The sequence below is a fragment of the Typopeltis vanoorti genome, chromosome 20, assembly GCF_054136105.1.
Source record: "Typopeltis vanoorti isolate ZY-2024b chromosome 20, IOZ_Tvanoo_1.0, whole genome shotgun sequence".
NCBI lineage: Eukaryota > Metazoa > Arthropoda > Arachnida > Uropygi > Thelyphonidae > Typopeltis > Typopeltis vanoorti.
In genome coordinates, this window is record NC_143568.1 from 26106279 (window position 1) to 26127828 (window position 21550).

Consider the following 21550-nt stretch of genomic DNA (forward strand, 5'->3'; position numbering starts at 1 on the left):
CAAATGATTTGAGAGTGAACAAAGAGCATGTCAGAATGAATGTCAGAGGCTGCTTGGAAAGATAAAAGAGAACAGTGTAACAGGAAGGGTAGTCAGTGTGTTGCCTAGGTATGATCGTGGTGAAATGAGGCGGAGAGCAAGGATTATGAATGATATTCTGGCTGAAATGTGTGAGGAGATGGGAATACAGTTTGTTAATGTGTGGAATGAGTTTGAGGGATGAAGTTGAGCTGTATGGGAGCGATGGACTGCATTTGAGTGGTTATGGTGTGAGTTGCTTGGAGAGACTGCTGCTAGAAGGTAGAGAAGTGAATAGAGAGAATGAATCAGATCGAGAGGGAAGTGATGTGGAAGAGCAGGAGAGTAAGACAGGAGAGATTGAAGAAGTGGAAATGAATGGGGAAGTGAGTGGTATGAGTATAGAAAATGAGAGAATAGGTGTGCAAGAGGAGCAGGGAAAAAGGAAGGCTCAGGGTGGACATGGGTACACAGCGTGAGAAAGGTGGATGCTCCAAGAGGAGGTGAAAGCATGTGTAGCCAGGAAAGAAAAGGGATGACCAGAGATCAAGAGGAAACAGATGAAACTGAAAAGGGTTCTAAAATGAAGAAGAAGAAAGGGAAATGGCCCCAGTAAAGCATGGAGAGATCACATCGAGTGAGTGGTATCAGTGGAACTAGCTGTAGATCCAGAAATGAGCTGTCATGTTTGTATACCAATGCTAGAAGTATAAGAAACAAGGCGGATGAAATGGTTGCACTAATTGCGTATGTTCACCCAAAGATTGTCAGAATAAGTGAGACATGGTTAGATGAGGACAACATCTTGACAGGATGTTGTCCTCATCTAACTGATGATAGAGAAAGAGTTATGTGAGAAATAGTGCCAGTGGATTTGAGGCAGTATGGTGTGAGATAGAGTTGAATAGAATCAAATACTTGGTGGGATGTTGTTATAGACCTGGTAATGTGGATGGTGGTGATAGTGAAATGTATAGTCAAATAAGCCAAGCAAATAAGAAAAGGGTGTTCATTATGGCTGATTTTAATTATGCCAATATAGACTGGAATGAAGAGATAGCAACCGGAACTAAAGAAAATGAGTTTCTTGAGTTTTTGAGGGATAACTACCTCAGACAATATGTAACAGAGGGCACACGAGGATTAAGGGTCTTGGATTTGATCATCTCATCAGAGGATGTAATTATAAATGAGGTGTCAAATCATCCACCAATTGGTGAGAGTGACCATGAGGTGATTACCTGGATGGTTGCCAGCAGTGCAAGGACCTCTGTGAAAAAATGGTATATGTGGAACTACAAGGGAGATGATTATGAAGAGCTCAGGAGACAGCTTGCGGGTGTAGCATGGAATTAGGAGTTAGCTGGAAAAGAGATCAATGCAGCTTCGAGGATTTTCAAAAACTATTTAGTAGATGCAATGTCTAAATGTATTCCAAGGGTGAGAAGGTTAAATAAGGTAGGTGTGAGATGGATGCATAAAGAGATTAAGCATTGAAATACAGAGAAAAAGGGCATTGTGGAGGCAGCATAAGAGAAGTGGAAGTAACCAATTTCATGAGGTCTACAAAGACCAGCAAGGAGGCTGACTTGGCTGGTGAGAGTAGCTAAAGAGAGGCATGAACAGCAGTTAGCTAATGAAGCCAAAAAGAATCCTAGGGAGTTCTTTCGATATGTAGTCAGCAAAAGAAAGAATGATTATTGAAGGATGATATTGATTGGAGGAAATGGTATAAAGACAGCTGTTTCAGAATGTGTGGTGGAGATAATTAATGAGCAGTTCATAAAGCTCTTTCAATCTTGTGAATGTGACTTCATGGACAGATTGAGAGCAGTTGATGATGGGGATGAGAGACTGACTGTAAGTGAGCAAGAGGTGTTTGGGGAGTTCAGTAAACTAGATGTAAATAAGGCTGTGGGACTTGATAATATATCACTGCATAGTCTGAAGAAATGTGCCAGAGAGTTGACACCTGCCTTGACATATTTTTTTTAATAGGAGTCTTGCACTTGGTCAAGTTCCTAAAGAGTGAATGGAGGGCAAAATTGTGCCACTTCATAAAGGAGGTGATTGAACTCAAGTATCAAACTATAGGCCTATCTCTGTGTCAGGTGTTGTGGTTAAGTTGTTGGAGAAGCTTGTGAGAACTAGGATCCAGAGTTGGGTTGACAACAATGGGATAATCTTTGATGGACAGCATGGATTTGCAAAAGGGAGGTCATGTTTTAGTAATCTACTTACTTATTACAATAAAGTGACTGCTTCCTTGGACAGAGGAGAATGATACACAGTAATATACTTGGATTTCGCAAAGACTTTTGATAGAGTACCTCGTGATAAGTTGACAGTCAAACTAGAGCAGATGGGGTTGGATATTAGATTAGTGCATTGGATTGGAGACTGGCTATCTGATAGGTATCAACAAGTTGTGTATGGGGGTGTGATATCCAGGAAAAGGAAAGTCAGTAGTGGAGTGCCTCAGGGATCTGTTTTAGGGACATTACTATTTAACTTGTATATTAATATTATTGGTAAAGATTTGGATGGAGATATTCAGTTGTTTGCAGATGATGCAAAGTTAGGACGAACCATAAAGAGTAGTGAAGATGTTGTGGCCTTGCAAGAAGACTTGAATAAATTGAGTGATTGAGCAAGCAAATGGGGGATGTGAGTTCAATGTTGCAAAATGTAAGGTTTTAAATTTTGGAAAACAAAGATGGGATGCAGAATTTATGCTTGGTGAGAATATATTGTTGGAGGTAGAGGAAATAAGAGATCTGGGGGTGATAGTGGATAAGGATCTAAAATTTAGGGGACATATCGCCAAAATTGTGAAGACAACACAAAAGGCTGTTGGGAATGATGCGGATGACGTGTAGAAGTAGGGAGATTCTTGTTCCGTTGTATAAGGCTTTGATTAGGCCACACATGGACTATTTTGCTAAGATTTGGTCACTGGGTTTTCAAAAGGATGAAGAGATGTTGGAAAGGGTCCAAAGGTGACTGACTAAGGTAGTTTCTGACCTCTGGAATGTCGAGTATGAAGAAAGATTGAGAAGATATAATTTGCAGAGTCTGGTGGACAGGAGGAAGAGGGGAGATATGACAGAGACCTACAAGTTGGTAAGGGGTTGTTATAAGATCAATGGTGGAGAAGTTCTACAGAGAATAGTGTGAGATCAGGGGAGAACCAGAGGTCATCCCTGGAAACTGTATAAAGAGGATGTGAGTAGGGGAGTGAGAGGTAGGTTTTTTCCGTGCAGGGTTGTGAATGATTGGAATGCCTTGCCTGAGAGTGTGGTGTCTGCAAGGAGTTTGAGTGTATTTATGACATGGTATGATGAGATGTGTGTGTGATAAAAGGACCTTGCAGATGAGTCTTTGACTCCATGAGGTCTTGGGAAATAATAATAATAATAATAATAAAACCATCAATAGTAATCAGACTATGGGAGTCAAAGGGATTAGTATGTGGTTTCAAAGATACACATTTTGCTGACAGATGTGCAATATTAAAATTTGGGAAATGTTATTTATTCCTACCTAATATGATGTATGCATGTGCTCTGCATGACTCCTGGATAAAATTTTTATTTTTACAACTAAATTATGCAAAGGCAAAAAATCAAGTTCCCAATGCTTTCAAACTGGGACCAGCTTAGGAAGATAACCATAACAGAAAACATTGGTCCTCCATGATTTCTGGGGATTAGGTGTGAGACTGATGACCCTATCTTTGAAAAATTTACCTTATCACAAAATCTGAAGAAAGAATAACTGCAGGATGAACTGAACAATAATAAAATGCCAAATGTTTTAATGATTTGAGAATTGGATCATGGAACATACTTTTTCCTTATCAGTACAGAGCCTTAAGAATGCTGCTGGATTACAATAATATCACCAAGATGTGAAAGAAGTAAAAACAAGTAATCTGCACTCAATGGCCTTGAAAAGGAACCAAAAGGTTCAATTGTGTCAGTAGGCTAGTTTTCTATTTGGCTTTTCAAGATCACAAATCTATCTATCTATCCTTGTCGTCCGTCCTAGGATTGGTTGAGTCCCCTCCTAATGAAGAGTTACTGGCATATTAATGCAGCTGGTTTGCCACTCCTCTGCTACATCTCCTAATGGTGAGATTCATGTAATCTGTGTATGTTCACAGGGGCTGGTTTGCCCACTTGTGGGATGAAAAACCTCAGATAGACTGGGGGGGGGGGACATTGCTGTCCATGCCCAAGACCGGCTAACTTGGCTATGGTTGAGGAAGATCCTTGAGCTCCTCATGTCATCAACGGGAATCGAACCTTGGACACTTCTCTCCCAGCCATATGGTTGCGAAGCGCATAGCCACTAGGCTAACCACGCAGACAAATCACTTATATATAAATAATTTTTTGTTGTTGTTGTTGCAACTGCAATATAGGCAGAGTGCAAAGCTGGAGTTTTAGTTTTGAGCTACTTGTGCTAATGGATAAATATAAGTTACATATCGCTGCTATAAAAGAAATGGGATGAACAGTAGAAGGGATCATAAAAAAGAAGAATCACATTATATTTTATAGCTGCCAAAAAAATCACACATCTGGAACAGGCTCAATGTAAACAAGAGAATAAAACATCTTATCCTAAAATTCAAGGTAAAATCATCTAGAATATATAGATTATGATACAGTTTTATCTGTGTACATTCTCCAACTGAAGAGTTGGAGAATGAGGCCAAAAACTATCTCTTTTATGCAGTGACATAGCTGGGGGGGGGGGGGGCGGTCTGCCCTGGGTGGCACTTTTCATGTGAGACACGATTTTATTTTTCAACGATTCTTCTATTTATATTAACTTAGTAATTTTATAACTTAATTAATAATTAGTTTTCAACAACTACACTTACAACTAAAATAAACATAAAAATAGTGTTTTAATTTTTTTCCTTTTGACATCATTTTGACTTTTTGTAATATTTTTGGTGTGTATTGAGAGGGGCGGCAAACTCAGGGACCACCCCGGGCAGCAAAAGCTCTAGCTATGCCACTGCTTTTATTATGCTTTAGATAAGATCTATAGAGAATGCCCAAGAAGGGATATTAAAATTATTATTGGCGATTTGAGTACCAAGATAGGCAAAGAGGATATATACAGGCCAATCACTGGGAAATATAGTTTACATAATGAGTCCAGTGATAACGGGAACAGATTGATTAACTTTGCTTCTTTAAGAAACATGGCTGTTGGCAGTTCTGTATCTAGACAGGTGCCCAGGACAAAGAAACCTGAAATGGGTATCAAAAAAAATAATCAGTATTATATAGTTTCATTTTCAAATTTAAAATTTTTCTGCCATGGGGGCCATGGGTTTCATGGGGCCAATTCCATAATGTTTTTGGTTAAAATTAAAAATTAACTGATCTATTTGTATTGTATTTGGTTTTTATTTATTTTCCAAAAAATGGGGGAGGGGGGGGCAAAAGTAAAATCTTGCACAGGACCTATGAAAAGTTAGTTACAGCACTTGTTGTTGATAGTACGATGTTTAATCATAAAGAGATTCATAAAATGACCTGGAAGTCTCTCAAATTGATCACCTCCTAATAGATGCAAGACACTTCCAATGTGCAAGACCATCCAATTTGATGGATGTGAGATCCTATAGAGGGCAAATACTGACTTGACTTGATCGCAATTTAGTTATATCAAAGATTAGAAGCAGAATCTCAAATGCAAGGAAGATGTATAGATTCCCATGCAGAAAGTTTAATAATGCAAGACTGAAGGAATTAGAAGTAAAAAACAAAGGTGGAGAAAGAATTAATGATTAATCTAACCTGTCTAATAATCTAACCAATAATGAATGTTTTTTTTTCTTTTTATTAAATGTTGAGCCCATACATGAAAGGTTGGTTGATCTACCATATATGGATAGTGGGTTGGGAAAGGAGAAACTTGTTCACATTTGCTTTAAAAGCCTGTATATTGTATTTCTTGGGAAATACATCAGGGAGGAATTTGTTCTATGGGTTTCATTGGTGTAATGTGAAGGTTGTGTGACAGCTGTATGTGTTCCAAAGGGCTTAGTACTGAGTGAGGAAATTATTGATGCGATTTCAGATGAACATTTGCCATGGAAATATTTATTGATGTTGAAAGTTTTTCTACTTAGTTATACTATAAATTAAAGAAGCCAAGAAATCATATTCTTGGTTTAATCCTTTATCCCTCCCTTCCAATAATGCATAGCATTATACACGTCCATCCATAAGGATATGTGCTTTGCATTATGGAATACTAAGACAATTGATGTAACGTCCTTAGTCTCTATATATGAGTTGCCCAGTTGTGAAGTTACTTTAAGTGCAGACTTTGTTTGCTTACACTTGGATAAAGGATTAAACCAAGAATATAATTTCTTGGCTTCTTTAATTTATATTTATAAAATACACAAGTTGCAGAGACCAAACATCTGTGTGAAAGTGGGGAGAGTGAGATGGTAAGAGATGGGTCATTTATCAATCTAATATTGCTCTCTCCTGTATCAAGTGAAGCTTCAGCTTTTAGGAATATCAAATATTACTCTCATTCCAAATGTGAGAGAAGTATTTGATTCGATAGCTGGGCAGATTTGTGATTTGTATAATGTTAACAGCTGTACAGAGAGGAAGTAACATCTTGAGTGACAGAAAAATCCTAGTTTTTTTGAAGCTGAGGATACAACAGTTGTGATGTGTTTATATCAAGAGAGGTTTGATGTCAGGGTAATTCCAAGAAAAGAAATATCAAATTGTCTGGAAATCTGGGTATCGTCAAAAAGAATACTGGAAAAAAAAAAGGTTCTTTTTTATGAGAAATAAGACAGAACTGGGTTTTATTAGCACTGAAATTGATGAGGTTATCTGAACCCCATTGGAGGATGGCTTGGAGATCAGAACTGAGGGTGGTAATGGTTGCTGTTCTGTAGGTTGAAGTGAGTTGTGTAGAGTAAAGTTTATCAAATGAAAGGGAGAAGTGTAATGTGTGCTGTCATCTGCAAAAAGATGTAATGGGTTAGAGGTCAACTGGAATAGATCATTGATATATAGCAGGAAGAGAGTTGTGAGAGGAAAGAACCTTCTGGAACCCTGGCATTAGTTGAATGGTGAGAGGATAAGGAACCATCCACATCACACATAGTGGGCGTCCAAACAGAAAGCTGGCAATCTAACTACAGAAGTCCTGAGACAGACCAAATGAATGTAGTTTGCTTAGTAAGGCTTTGTGCCAGACCCAGTCAAAAGCTTTAGAGATATCAAGTGCAACTACTTGAGATTCATCGAACCTCTCCATGGCATTTGTCCAGAGATGGATGATATATGTGAGCAGATCTCCTGTTGATCGGCAGCGAAGGAATTCATACTAGTGGTCATTTATTAGGTGAGCACCTTCAAGGAAGTGTAGGAGTTTCGAATTGCTGATTGTTTTTCCCATTATTTCAGACAAGACTGAGGTGAGTAAGACAGGGCAGTAGTTAGATGGCAGTGATTTGTCACCCTTCTTGAAAATGCATTGAATACAGACCAATTTCTAGGCGCTGTGGGATTTATATCAGTGGAATAAGAGCATATACAGATGACTTAGGATAGGAGTCAGTTATGGTGCACAAACTTTCAATAACAAAACCACAAATACCAATATTTTATATTTAGTCAAGCCATATTTTCATATGGTTCCCTGACATGCAGGGGCAAATTCTCCATGCTTGCTATGCTTGCTGGCAAGCACATTATTTGAGAAAGAAGTAATATTTATTTGTTAATAAATGCATGCATTTATAAGCATTCCATTTAGGCTTTTATTTTTGTAGACAGAAGACGTCTTAAGTTTGCCTGGCAATAATTGAGCTTTGCATTTATTTTACAAATGATAGAATACCATTTGTAAAATAAATGTTGTATTTGTATGATTAAATGTGCATAAATTTTTAAATATATAGTTTTAAATGGGTCAGTAATTCATTATTCTGCTAATCAGGCTTCAATCACACCTCTCAGTCCCTGAATGATAACAAGAGCAAGCATGAATTTCAAGACCAGCATTCGCTCCTGAGTCAGGAACATGACTACTCAACGAGCAGTTAATTTCAATTCCATAAAAGTCTAATATCTGGAAATCCAATCTCATCACTACAAATACCAATATCCATATTTAGTCAAGTCATATTTCCATATGGTACCTTGACATGTAACATGACTAATCAACGAGCAGTTAATATCATCAATAGCTTTGGGGCAACATGCCTTTGATCAATATTAGGATACACATCGCAAATCACATTCCAAATACTGTCATTCTTGAAGAAAGTCAGCAAGATCCCTAATAGAAACAATTCAGAAAAAGTCAGCTGAGATGGTTGGGACACCAACTTAGACATCCACCTATGTTGACCACTCTTCCTCCCTACAAGAAACTAATGGACACAGAGGAAGAGGAGGATCAAGGAACAAGTTTTGGCAATATATAAGCAAACTTCTTTTTGAAGATGAGACTCAATAAAATATAACATTTACAATTTGGCACAAAACAGAGCAACTTGGCTCACGTTCATTTCACAGATTTTATCTCTATGAGTTGTTATATGAATATTTCTGTATATATTTTATCATCATCATCGGCTCGACAGCCCTACGTGGGCCCTGGCTTTCTTCAGAAACTTCCACCAGCCTTCCTTATTCAATGACAAACTCTTCCAATTTTTGACTCCTAAAATCTTAATATCTTGCATCACTCCATCTTCCCAATTTAATTTAGATCTTCCAATTTTTGTTTTTCCTTCCGACTTAGCATTAAACATCTTCTTAACTATTCTATTACTATCCATGAATATAATGTGTCCAGCTCAACTTAATCTATTTATTTTTATGTACCTAATAATAATGTCTGGCTCATTAAATAATCTGTATAGCTCATGGTTATATCTTTTCCTCCACACACCAATCCTTTGTACTGCTCCAAAAATATATTTGAGAACTCTTCTTTCAAACAGGCCTAGCAATTTTTCATCTGCCATTGATAATACCCAGTTTTCAGAGTCATAAGTTAACATTGGTCTTACAAGTATTTTGTACATCGTTATCTTTGTTTTTCTTGAGATCAGATGTGACGTTAGGTGTTTCCTAAGTCCACAAAAGCATCTATTTGCAGAAAGAACATGCCTCTGAATCTCAGTACTGATATAATTTTTCCAATTAACTTCTGATCCCAAGTTTATATAACTATCTACAATTTCAAATTTATAGGAACCAATTTCAATCTGAGAAGGATTATTATCACAGATCTTTCTAGTTACTGGCATATACTTTGTTTTTCCTTTGGTTAATTTGCAAATTTATCTTCTTTGCCACATTTTCTAAACCGATGAAAGTTTCTTCCATTGCTTTTCATATCCTTCCAATAAAAGCGATATCATCTGCATATGCCATAATTTGTACGGATTTGTAGAAAATAGTTCCCCTTGTATTAATTATTAATGCCAGTATCTCTGAAAACCTTTACAAGTGCTATGTTAAACAGTAAGCAAGCTAAGCCATCGGCTTGTCGAACACCGTTTTTTATATATATTGGATCAGACAACATGTTCTGAATTTTGATTTGACGAGTATTTCTCATTGTAACTTTAACTACAGCAATAAGTTTTTGTGGAATCTGTAGTTCCTTCATTACAATAAATAAGTTAAATCTATCTATGCTATCATATGCAGCTCTAAAATCTATGAAAAGGTGGTGTGTTTCAATTCCAATTCATTACATTTTTCAAATAAACGGCAATATTAAAAATCTGATAATTTGTAGATCTTCCTTGATGGAATCCACACTGATAATCGAAAATAACATTCTCTACATAGGGATAAAGTCTCTTAAATAGAATGTTAGAGAAAATTTTATAAGTTGTACATAGAAAATTAATCCCTCTATAGTTAAAACAGACAATCTGGAACTGTCAACCTGGATAAGGGGGTGGACACTCTACTTCTCTGGTGTGAGCCTGACAATGTCTGCTCAGGTGGGTGTGGGGATACTCATAAGCTCCCAGCTGTCAGACTGTGTTGCTGAGTGGATCCCACTGGAGGGGATGGGTATGTGTGTTAAGGCTTCAGGTGAAAAACCATGATTTGGCTGTGATGCACCTAATCTGGAGTCAGAATACTCTGTCTTCCTAGAAGAAGTGGATGCTGCTTTTGACAGTGGCAGACATGGAAACAGTCCTGCTAATGGGTGACTTCAATGCACACGTTGGAACAGATGACCAGACATGGAGGGGTGTGGTTGGGAGGAACGGCCCCCTGACCTTAATGCGAATGGGTTGAAATGATTGGACTTCTGCTGTAACAGCTTGTCCATAATGAATACCTTCTTCCAGCACCAAGAAGTCCATAAGTATACCTGATACAGGGATACACTAGAACAAAGGTCTCTGATTGACTTCTTTATAGTCTCAGCAGACCTATTTTCCTCAGTGCTGGATGTTCATGTGAGAAGAGGGGCAGAACTGTCAACTGACCACCACCTTGTTGTATGCACTCTACAGCTTCAGAAACCAGATGCTACCATCAACGCTGGTAGGCCTAAGCAGCTATACCGCGTGAAATGGGAGGCATTGGAAAATGAGGCTGTGAGGAAAAATTTTGCAGATGGCATTTTCTCCAGGTTCAAAGAGATTCCCAAGCATACTGCAGATGTTGAGGAGGAGTGGAAGCTGTTCAGAACAGCTGTCACTGCCTCTGCACTCTCGTGCTGTGGCAGAAAGCGGCTCAGCATGGCAATGGGCAGTGAGAAAAGGACACCTTGGTGAAACCAAGAAGTCCAAAAAACTGTCCGGACAAAAAAGGCGTCCTACCTAGGGTCATGTCACCTGAGATGCATTTGCGGTATGCTGAGGCATGAAAAGCTGCTGCTGAGGCAGTAAAGACAGCAAAGCAGAAGGCTTGGGAATCCTTTGGAGAAAGATTAGACTCATCCTATGCAAATGCAAACAAAGTATTCTGGCAGACCATCTGTCGCCTTCGAGGGAGGAAATCATGCACAGCAAGTGCAATTAAGGCCTCTGATGGTGCACTTTTAACAACAGAGAAGAATATCCTCCACGGATGGAGGGAATACTTTGAGAGCCTTCTTAACCGGGGTGGCCCAGCAGTTATGGACATCCAAGAGGTGCAGATCGGGGCAATGACTAGTCTCACAGCAGAAGATGCCCATTTAGCAATAAAATTAGCTAAAATCAGGCAAGGCTGCTGGCGATGATGAAATTTGGCCCGAAATGCTAAAAGCCTTAAATCGAGATGGTGTTCTCTGGCTGACTTGAGTGTGTCAGGCTGCTTGGATGTCTGGACGAACACCAAAGCAATGGCAGACAGGCATAATAATACCAGTCTTCAAGAAGGAAGACTAGAGAGATTACAGCAACTGTTGTGGCATCTCTCTGCTCAGCTTGCCTGGGAAAGTATATGCTAGGTGCTTGGAAAGAAGGTGCAGGAACATAGTTGAGTCAAAGTTCCAATGTGGCTTTTGTCCTGGTAGAAGCACAAATGACCAAATCTTCACTTTAAGGCAAGTCTTTGAGAAATCTTGGGAATATGCCAAGAATGCTACACATGTTTTGTGGACTTGGAGAAGGCATATGACCGGGTTCCTCGGGATAAGCTTTGGCAAGTAGTAGAGGAGTATGGATTGGATGGCCAACTATTAGCTGCCATCAAGTCCCTGTATGAATGCCCAGAGTTTTGTGTCAGGGTAAACAGCACAAAGTCTGAACCTTTCACAGTCTCTGTTGGCCTCCGCCAAGGGTGTGTTCTGTCACTCCTCCTTTTCATAATATTTATGGACTGGATTGATAGGCACAGTTGAGGCAGTGAGTGTGTCAGAATTGGAAGATGTAGCATTGAACGTCTGCTTTTTGTAGATGACCTAGTTCTGCTTAGCTCTTCCACAGATGATCTCCAGCGGACCCTGGATAGGTTTGTAGCTGTTTGTGCAGATGCTGGAATGAAGATCAGTGTGGCCAAAACTGAAACATTTGTGGTCTCAAGACAACCATCCCAGTGCACTCTACATGTAAGTGGAGTCCCAATGAGGCAGGTGGAGAAGTTTAAATACCTTGGGTCCATATTCACGAATGATGGAAAGTGGGACGTAGAGCTAGATACTAGCAAGCTCAATATTGCGGGGGCTTGGCCGTTCGGTAGTATTGAAGCAGGAGTTAAGTCAGAAGGCAAAACTGGCTGTCTTCAATACAGTCTATGTCCCCATCCTCACCTATGGTCACGAGAGTTGAGTAATGACTGAAAGAATGCGAACACGAATCCAAGCGGCTGAAATTAGATTCCTTCGAGGGGTTGTGGGGCTGACAAGACTCGACAGAGTCAGAAGCTCTGCAATTCGGGAAGCCCTCAATACTCAACCACTGCTTCTCCGTGTTGAGCGATCACAGTTACGGGCACCTGGTCAGAATGCCACAAGAGAGAGGCTCCCTCAGCAGGCCCTCTTTGCCAAACCAGAGGGTGGGAGACCACGTGGAAGGCCAAGGACTCGCTGGATAGATTATATCCAAAACCTTGGATGGACGTTTGGGAATCCCACCAGAACACCTGAGCTTGGTGGCAGAGGATTGTGACCATTGGAAGTTCCTCTTGCAGCTGTTGCCCCCACAACCCAATTAGGAAAGGTGGGCCTTGAAGATGTATGTATGTATGTAGTAGAACATACAGAAAATTAATCCCTCTATAGTTAGAACATATCATTAATATCCTTTCTTATGGATGGGGCATATGATGCTCAGATTCCGTTTGTCTGGAATTGTTTCATTAATCCAGATTTTGTTGATAAGTTGACACAGCTGCTTGAAATATTCTGTACCTGCACTTTTAATTAATTCTGCTTGTAGCCTATCCATTCCTGGGGCCTTATTGTTCTTAAGTTTTTTTGTTTTTTTTTATAGCTGCCTCCACTTCTGCATCTGTTGGTACTGGTTCAACTACTTCTAGAACTTGGCTCTTCGATATCATCTAATTGACCAGATATATTTGAACTCAATAGGTCATCGAAATGCTCTGCCCATCTTCCTAGTATCATTTCATTCTCACCCAAAATTATACCCTCCTAACCCCTACATAAAGTTGTTCTAGGCTGGAAATCTTTTTGACTACCATTTTAACTTTTGATAGAAACATCTGCTTTCATTCATACTTCTGAGATGTTCCAATTCCTTAAATTCATCCTCGTAGTAGTTCTTCTTTCTATTCTTATGCACTCTTTTTTCTTCTTTTCTAGCCAAACAATATTCCTCCATGGCTTTACGAGTGTGGTTCCTCTGCTGCATTTGTTTATATGCCTCATTTTTTAATGCATATTCACATTCTGTATCAAACCAATAGTTATACTTAACTCTACTGACTTTTCCTAATACTATGTCTGCTGTTGTAACTATGGCATCCCTAAGAACATCCCAATCTTAATAAACTTTCTAGTATGGGCCCCATATATCTTCATTGCATTAGAGATTTTGCTTTTAAACTTTGATATAATCAAATAGTGATCAGAATCAATATTTGTTCCTCTGTAGGTTCTAACATCCATCAAATTGGAAAGGTGTCTTGAATCTATTAAAAGATGATCAATTAGGTTAAAGGTGTCTCCATCAGGAGACTTCCAGGTCATTTTATGAACATCTTTATGATTAAACATTGTACTACCAATAACCATATTTCTTGCAGAAGCAAAGTTAATCAGCTAGTCCCATTAACATTAGTTTCATCATGTTAACTATATTACCCAATGGTTGGCCTGTATGTATCCTGTTAGCCTATCTTGGCATTTAAAACACCTATAATAATTTGTACATCCGTCTTCGGACATTCCCCATAGATCTTATCTAAATCATTATAAAACAACTCTTTTTCAGCATCATTCTTTTCTTCAGTTGGAGCATGTACACTGATACAACTGTAGTTAAAAAACTGTTGCTTAATTTGTAACCTACACATTCGAGGAGAGTTTGTGCTGAAGTCCATGATAAGAAGTTTTATCCTCTTGTTTACAATGAAACCTGTTCTAAATATGTAATCTTTCTTTTGGCAGCTATAAAAAAATAATATGATTTTTCTTTTCCATAATTCCCTCTCCTGTCCATCTCATTTCTTGTATAGCTGTAACAAGCATCCTGTATTTATCCAATTGCTCCAGCAGCATTTTTAAAGCTCCAGATCAGTAAAGAGAAAGTATGTTCCGTGATCCAATTTTCAAATCCTCAATATATTTGCCATTTTGTAGCCATTTAGTCCATCTAGCAGTTATTTCTTTAGATTTCATGACAAGTTGTTTTGTTTTTTTTTCAGGGTGGAGTCGTCAGCCCCAAGCCCAATCCCAACCTCTGGAGGAATAGGCCTCCGTATTTATGACCCCCAGAGATAGGGTTAACCAGCTAACCCCCAGGCATTGGGTACCGATTTTAGTCACCTTGTATGATATACATGGGCTACAGTGGGGCTATTCTTATTCCCCAGCTGCTACATGGGGATCTGTATATATTTCCCTAATCATAAATGAATATACTTACAAATAAATGTATAATAGTCTGTAATATTTAAATGCTTGCACATGCTTTAATGACAAACATTCACTTGTCCTCCCACCATCATTCATCACAAAAGATGGAGATTATCAAGTCTCATTCGAAAACCACAGAAATATACTATAGTTTTCAAATAAACTTTTATTTAATTTTTATTGCATGTGTAAGCCATTTAAATAAATTATTCAAATAAAACTTTTACATACCATCTGTTCGTCTGATTCCCTTTTGATAGATGAACTGAATAAAATTAAAAGCAATCTGATGTGTAATCAATACAACAAAACTACCATTAAAAAATAATTGATAATTATCATCCATATACCAGACTACAATCCAATGGGAAAAGAATTTCAATACCCTACCTTAAAGGAACCTCTGAACGAACAGCAAAGATTCTTCATAAATTCAATATATATGCTTCCTTCAAATCAGCTCAGAAACTATCTTCCTTCCTACGTTCTACAAAGGACACACTACCACCTCTTTTTTTACGAGGTGTCTCATCAAGTACCTTGCTCATATCATCTTTGCTATTTTGGACAGACTGGCTATTCTGCCTTGATTAGAATCGAAGCACATCAAGACTATATTACATTTATGGAATCTGGAGAGTATGGCCTTGCTTCTCACCCTACTGACACAAGGGACTTCTTTGCAACCAGACAAACTTTTTCATTCAAGAAAATTCTAATTTGATAATCTTTTCTTTGAAACATGTGAAATGTTACACAATTGTCTGAACCTCAACAGATCAGACTACATTCCAATTTTTAAGTTTTGGGAAGCAATCGCTATTAATTTTTCATAAGTTTTTAAATTAATAATAATTTACATTTTTTTTTTATCTACACAACTTTATACAATTGTTCCTTTGAACTCTAATAGTGTAATCATATACTTCAGCTCAGGCTGAAAAGTGAGCTAGTATACACGATTATTGACTCATTATTGTGATTCATGTTTTGAATGTAGTTAACAATCTGTCTCCCTGGTGATGTCCATGTAATGATGGATGAAATATATTAGAGTTTTTGAATAAAATTCTATATAATTTTTGTTAAATGTGTAAGCCACGAAAGTTATTTAAATATGTCTAGTACACATATTCCATTAAAACTATTTAATAGTCTGTGAAATAACTGAATTATCACACTAAACATTTTTATAGAACAATATAGAAAGCTTAGCATGCAAATTATATAATTAAACAAGAGATCAGTTTACTTACATCTGTTGTAAGAGGTAAGCCCAACAGGCAATATATGATACAAGCAACAAGTGCAACTAACCATTTATAGCGACGGAACTTTGGAAACCTATCTCTAAGTGCACTTAGCACTGTTTCAAGTTGAGCCATCTGAAATATGATTTCATCAATTAATACCAAATGACTATTAGCAATAAGTATTGCTATGACTAATTACACCTTTCATAATATCTACTGGTATTTCTATAATTTACGTTTGCCGTGACTTCAAATACAAGTGGATTACTTAGAGGAAAGAGGAAATATAACATAGTTAATCAACGTAAACTGAAATTGATGCAATAAACAATCAAAATAGAAGGGAAAGGAAGTGTTATAAAGGTAATCAAATGTCAGAAAAATCATATAATAATAATGCTAAAGAAACAAAAATTGCAGACAATATGGTATTCAGATAAATTTTGTCATTTAGCATTCTATAACTCAACATGCTTTGGTAACTAATGGGCACTCTGTTATTTTATACGATACACTATCTGACCAAAAATATCTGGATGCCTGCCAATCTCAACTCTCATTCTAACACGAAATGCATTAATGTGGAGTTGATCCACCCACCCACTGCTGCTGTAACAGCCTTCAATCTTTGGGAAGGCTTTCCATTGTTGTGCTAATTTCCTTCCATTTTTCCAGAACAGCATAAGCAAGGTTGGTCACTGATATTAGACAATTTGGCCTGGCTCAAAATTGCAACATTTCAATTCATCCCATAAGTGTTCAATGGACTTGATATTAGGGCTCTGTGCAGGCCATCAACTTCTTTAACATCAAAACTCACCAAATCATTCCTGCGCAGAAATCACTTTGCAGATGGGTGCACTGTTGTGTTGATACATGAAACGACAAAGAATTTGTAGATCAATTTTTGGCATTGCAACCATTGGACAGGAAAGTTTGGCAAAAAAAAGTCGAATTCAGCTGTAAGGGAAGCCTGGTTAGAACAGAGGTTGGAGGCTCTGTTGAGAAGGGTTTTGATGAAACCATATTGGTGAGTTTAGTATGTATCTATGTATGTGGTGAGTTACCAGAGACGAGTGGCAACTGAATTTTCAACCTCATTCTACACACGTTCAAAATATATTGCCTTATTTTCTTTCCATAATTTTTTTTTCCCCATTCACTATTAAGTTATTCATTCACAGCAACCTCCAATGAGTGTAATAAATTATTTTCAACTAGGAGATGTAATTAATAACTTAATTCCTTCTTGGACTGTATGTCCCTGCCAAAAGCTAGCTTGCACAAAGATACCATCAAAGTTATGCATTGCTGCTGTTTCAGAAATATAAACTAATCTCAATCTCTGACAACAGGTGGAACTATTTATCTCTCATCCTCTGTTGTAAATTTATGCTTACTCTGTGTTTGCAGATTTATTTTGAAATAAATAGTTATTTCAAATATGGTGTTCAGATAAATTTTGTCATTTACAATTCTATAATTATACATGCTTTGGTAACTAATGGCATTCTGTTTTTTTATATGATACACTATCTGACCTCACTTGCAAGTTACGCAAAATAACTTGCAAGTTATTTTGCATAACTTGCAAGTGATGGGTTGCATTTAAATGGCTTTGGAGTGAGTGCACTGGAGAAAGTGTTGCTGTATAGAAATATGGTTTGTGATGCGTGCAAGAGATCAGAAGAAAGAGATGAAGGGAAATATCAGGAAAGTGGTATTGAATAGACAGAGGTGCTTGGCAGTGGAAACAGTAGTAATGTGAGAGATGAAGAGAGAACAGGAATGCAAGAGGAACAGGAAACGGAGGGAGCTTGGATGGATAAGGAGCATGAGATTGTTAAGAGGAGATCATGTTTCACTAACTTACTTATGTACTATAACAAGGTGACAAATACCTTGACAGGGGAGATGTATACACAGTGGTGTACTCAGATTTTGTAAAGGCTTTTGATAGACTGCCACACATAACAAGCTCTTAAATGAATTGAAACAGATGGGAATGGATAACAGCCTTCTCAGCTGGATCAGTGACTGGCTGTGGGATAGGTATCAGAAAGTTGTATATTGGGTGCAGTATCCTATTCCGAAGAGAAAGATGACTAGTGGTGTGCCGCAGGGATCAGTTTTGTGACCATTGTTGTTCAATTTGTATGTTAATGATATTGGGGATGGGTTTAACTAGTGATATGCTGCTGTTTACAGATGATATAAAACTGGGGAGAGCAGAATCAAGCAGATGTTATGGCCTTACAAGAGGACTTGAATGGAATGCATGAATGAGCAGGTAAGTGGAACGGTCAGTTCAATGTTGCAAAGTATAAGATTTTGAGATTTGGTAAGCAATGATGGGATGCAAAGTATACACTTTGTGGGGAAACTTTAAAGGAAGGAGAGGAGATGAGAGATCTAGGAGTGATGGTGGACATGGACCTGAAATTTCACTAGTTGTGAAAACATCACATCTGATAATGGCATAATTGGATGCAGAGGACCCTGACATGCAGAAATAGAGAGGCTATGATGCCAGTGTATAAGGCCTTGATCAGGCCTCATATGGATTATTGTGCACAGATTTGGTCACCGGGTTTTCATGGTGATGAGAATATGTTGGAAAGGGTCCAGAGAAGATTCACAAAGGTGATCAGTGGTTTATGCAATGTGGAGTATGAGGACAGATTGAGAAAATGTAAGTTGCAGTGCCTTGTGAATAGGAGGAAAGGGGAGATATGATTGAGACATAAGCTAGTCAGTGGTTGTTATAGAGATTTTCATAGTATGGGAGAGGGGATATAACAAGAGGCTATCGCTGGAAACTATATAAGAAGAGTGTGAGTAGAGGAGAAAGGAGTAGGTTCTTTGCATTGAGAGTGGTTGATGAGTGGAATGCATTGCCTGATTTTGTTATGAATGTAGACACATTGAATCAGTTTAAGGCACAGTTGGATGAGCACTGTGTGCCATAGTGTGTACCTCCCATGATGAGTCTCTGACTCCATGGAGGTCAGATTTTTATAAAAACCAGAGACACCATTAAATGAAAAAATTAAAAAAAAATTAAGAAAATGATTTTAATTTATTTCACTGCAAACTGTAATTCTCCCAACACCCTCTTTATCCTTAAGTAGGTATGCAGTTGTGGTGTAGTAGTGGCGTAAGGTTATTTTCACAATTTAAAACATGAATTAATTTAGTGTAATTATTACATGAACATTTTATATGATGAAAAGTCTTTTTAATAGTGTTATTTAAATTAAAAAAAATATATACAATTATCTTGCAAAGATAAGTCAGAGGCCAGATCGCATTATTGACATGACTGTGAAGAGTTAGTCTGGCTCCATTACAGAAAATGTTGGCCATTTTCTGTAAACTTTGTTATTTGTCTTTTTTATTGAATTATTTTTATGGATAATTTATATAAAATCACCCTTCTTTACGGACAATAAATGAAAATAAATAGAAACTCAACTTTTTAGTTCTGTGAAATGGAAGGCGAAGTAAGACAGATTAGAAAATTTTAATAATAATAAGAAGAAGATGAATAGCAACAACGATAACAATATTATTATTTAATAATCTAGAGTTTCTGTCAGCAGAAACAGGATATTTTTATACATTACAGAATGCAACTTCATCTTATTAATCTAATAATAATAATAAAATAGAAATTACATTACGAAACAAAGCTGCATTCTGTAATGTACAAAAATTATCTTGGGACTGCTGACAGAATCTCTAGATTAATAAAAGATTTTCAAGTTCCTTTAAAGTGGAGACAATTAGGTTTCATGAGACATTCAATTTCAACAAAAAAATACTGTGAAATAGACTTTGCCAGAAATCACCCGAGTAACATTTCTAGTTTCTTTGAAAGGAACCGTGAATTCTAAAATATTTGAACACCTGAAGTATCTTTTTAATACAGCCTATTAGAAAGTTAAATTCAATAAACCACTTACTTATTTCAAAAACTTCATAGGCCTAGTGGTAGAACAGAGTCAGAATGATATGAGATGTAAAGAATTTATGTCAGTTACTTCTGATGTTAATAAATAAAAAGTTAAGGAAATCAAAGACTCCACTAGTGAGTCTTTTTCTAGATACTTCTACAGATATTTCAAATGAGGAGAAAATTGTCTATTATATTTTGTGTTGTTGTTGAGTCCACCGAAGCGCTTCTAGATATGACTGTGGGCCTGTAGAACTGCTTTGGAAATCTGTTGAACTTTGATGGAGTAGAGCTTTTCTATACAGTTATAAGTCAATTTTCTGTAGAGCTGTGGCAATTGTTGGAGAATAATAGATATGGATAGGTGTTAGTTCGACTCCTGGACAGTTCTTGCATATTTCATAGCTTCTAGTACCATCTGGCTGAATTTTCACACCTTTAAAATGTTCTGTCCTTAGTCTGGTGACGATTGTGATTATTTCTCTATTTTCATTAATTTCACTGATTTCCTTCTTCTTCTTGATAGTTTTTTTTATCAATCTTATTTTCACGACAGAGTTAGTCAGTTAGTGATAGTGGGTGTAATTTATGAGGTAAGTATCTTGCTTCTTTGGCTAGTCTGTCTGCACTCTCATTGCCTTCAATATTTACATGGGCTGGTATCCATGATGATTTTCTTCTTCTGCAAACCAGGTCTTTTCTTACGAATATTTTCGTCTAGCCTGGTTAAGATCGAAATAATATTCCCCAGTTATTGTTTTACCCTTTTCAAGATAATTAATAAATAAAATGCCTTTAGCATCCCAAAACACCGATGCCACAACCTATCCTGCTGATGGAACTGATTTTGTCTTCTTTGGTGTTGAACAACCAACATCTGTCCACTGTTTTGATTGCTGTTTGGATTCTGGTGTGTAATGGTGAATCCAAGTCTCATCCATAATAATAAATCGATGCACAAAATCAGTTTTATTCTTGTTAAAATGCTCCAAGCACTGTTCAGAGATTTTTTTCATGCGAGTGCGTTTTTGGCTGTGAGCAAGCATGGCACCCATCTTGCTCAAAGCTTTTTCATTTGCAATTCTTTGTACAAAACATATCCTACACATTCTTCTGAAATGCCTATAGTCTCAGTAATTTCACGCACTTTGACTCGCCAGTCATCCAATACCATATCATGCACTTGATCAATGATTTCTGGTGTTGTTACACTTTTTTGGACATCCTTCACGTGGATCATCATCAAGGCTGGTACGGCCATGTTTAAATTTGGCAGCTCATTTCTTAATTGTCAAAAATGAAGGAGAGGAGTGCCCATAAACTTTTATGAACTTCGAATGAATTTTTTTTTGGTGTTAAACCTTCGTTTACAAAGAATTTTATGCCACATGATACTCAATTTTATCCATTTCAAGGGATACAGACAACACTTTTACTTCAGACAGCTGTATAAAACAAACTACTTGATAGAATGACCTGCAATTTCACATGGATGCTTATGACAGATGTATACCAACTGAGAAGAAAAAAAAAATCTTGCTGATAGTGTTGCCATCTATGATAGAGAGTGAGAACTTGTCAGACTCGTATTAGAAGAGGCATTTATTTATATAGTTCCTCTCCAAAATTCAATTGCAGTGTACTTTGATAAATTAGAGAGTAAAATGAGCAAACGTTTCTTGCCAACAGACTGATAATTGGTCAGCAGGCATTAAAAGGAAATAACATGTAGCATGCCAGAAGGGAATAAATGGAC

At 37.4% G+C, this 21550-nt stretch overlaps 1 protein-coding gene across 1 annotated transcript in view; it reads right to left on the reverse strand.

Annotated features, from left to right (window-relative positions):
• The window catches only part of LOC150095293 (uncharacterized), a 590931-nt gene that overhangs the window by 83333 nt on the left and 486048 nt on the right, over positions 1 to 21550 (reverse strand). Inside the window, exon 26 of the mRNA XM_090410639.1 lies at positions 15843 to 15971. Coding sequence (XP_090266765.1) covers positions 15843 to 15971 — 129 coding nt within the window. The remainder of the gene's footprint in view (positions 1 to 15842; positions 15972 to 21550) is intronic.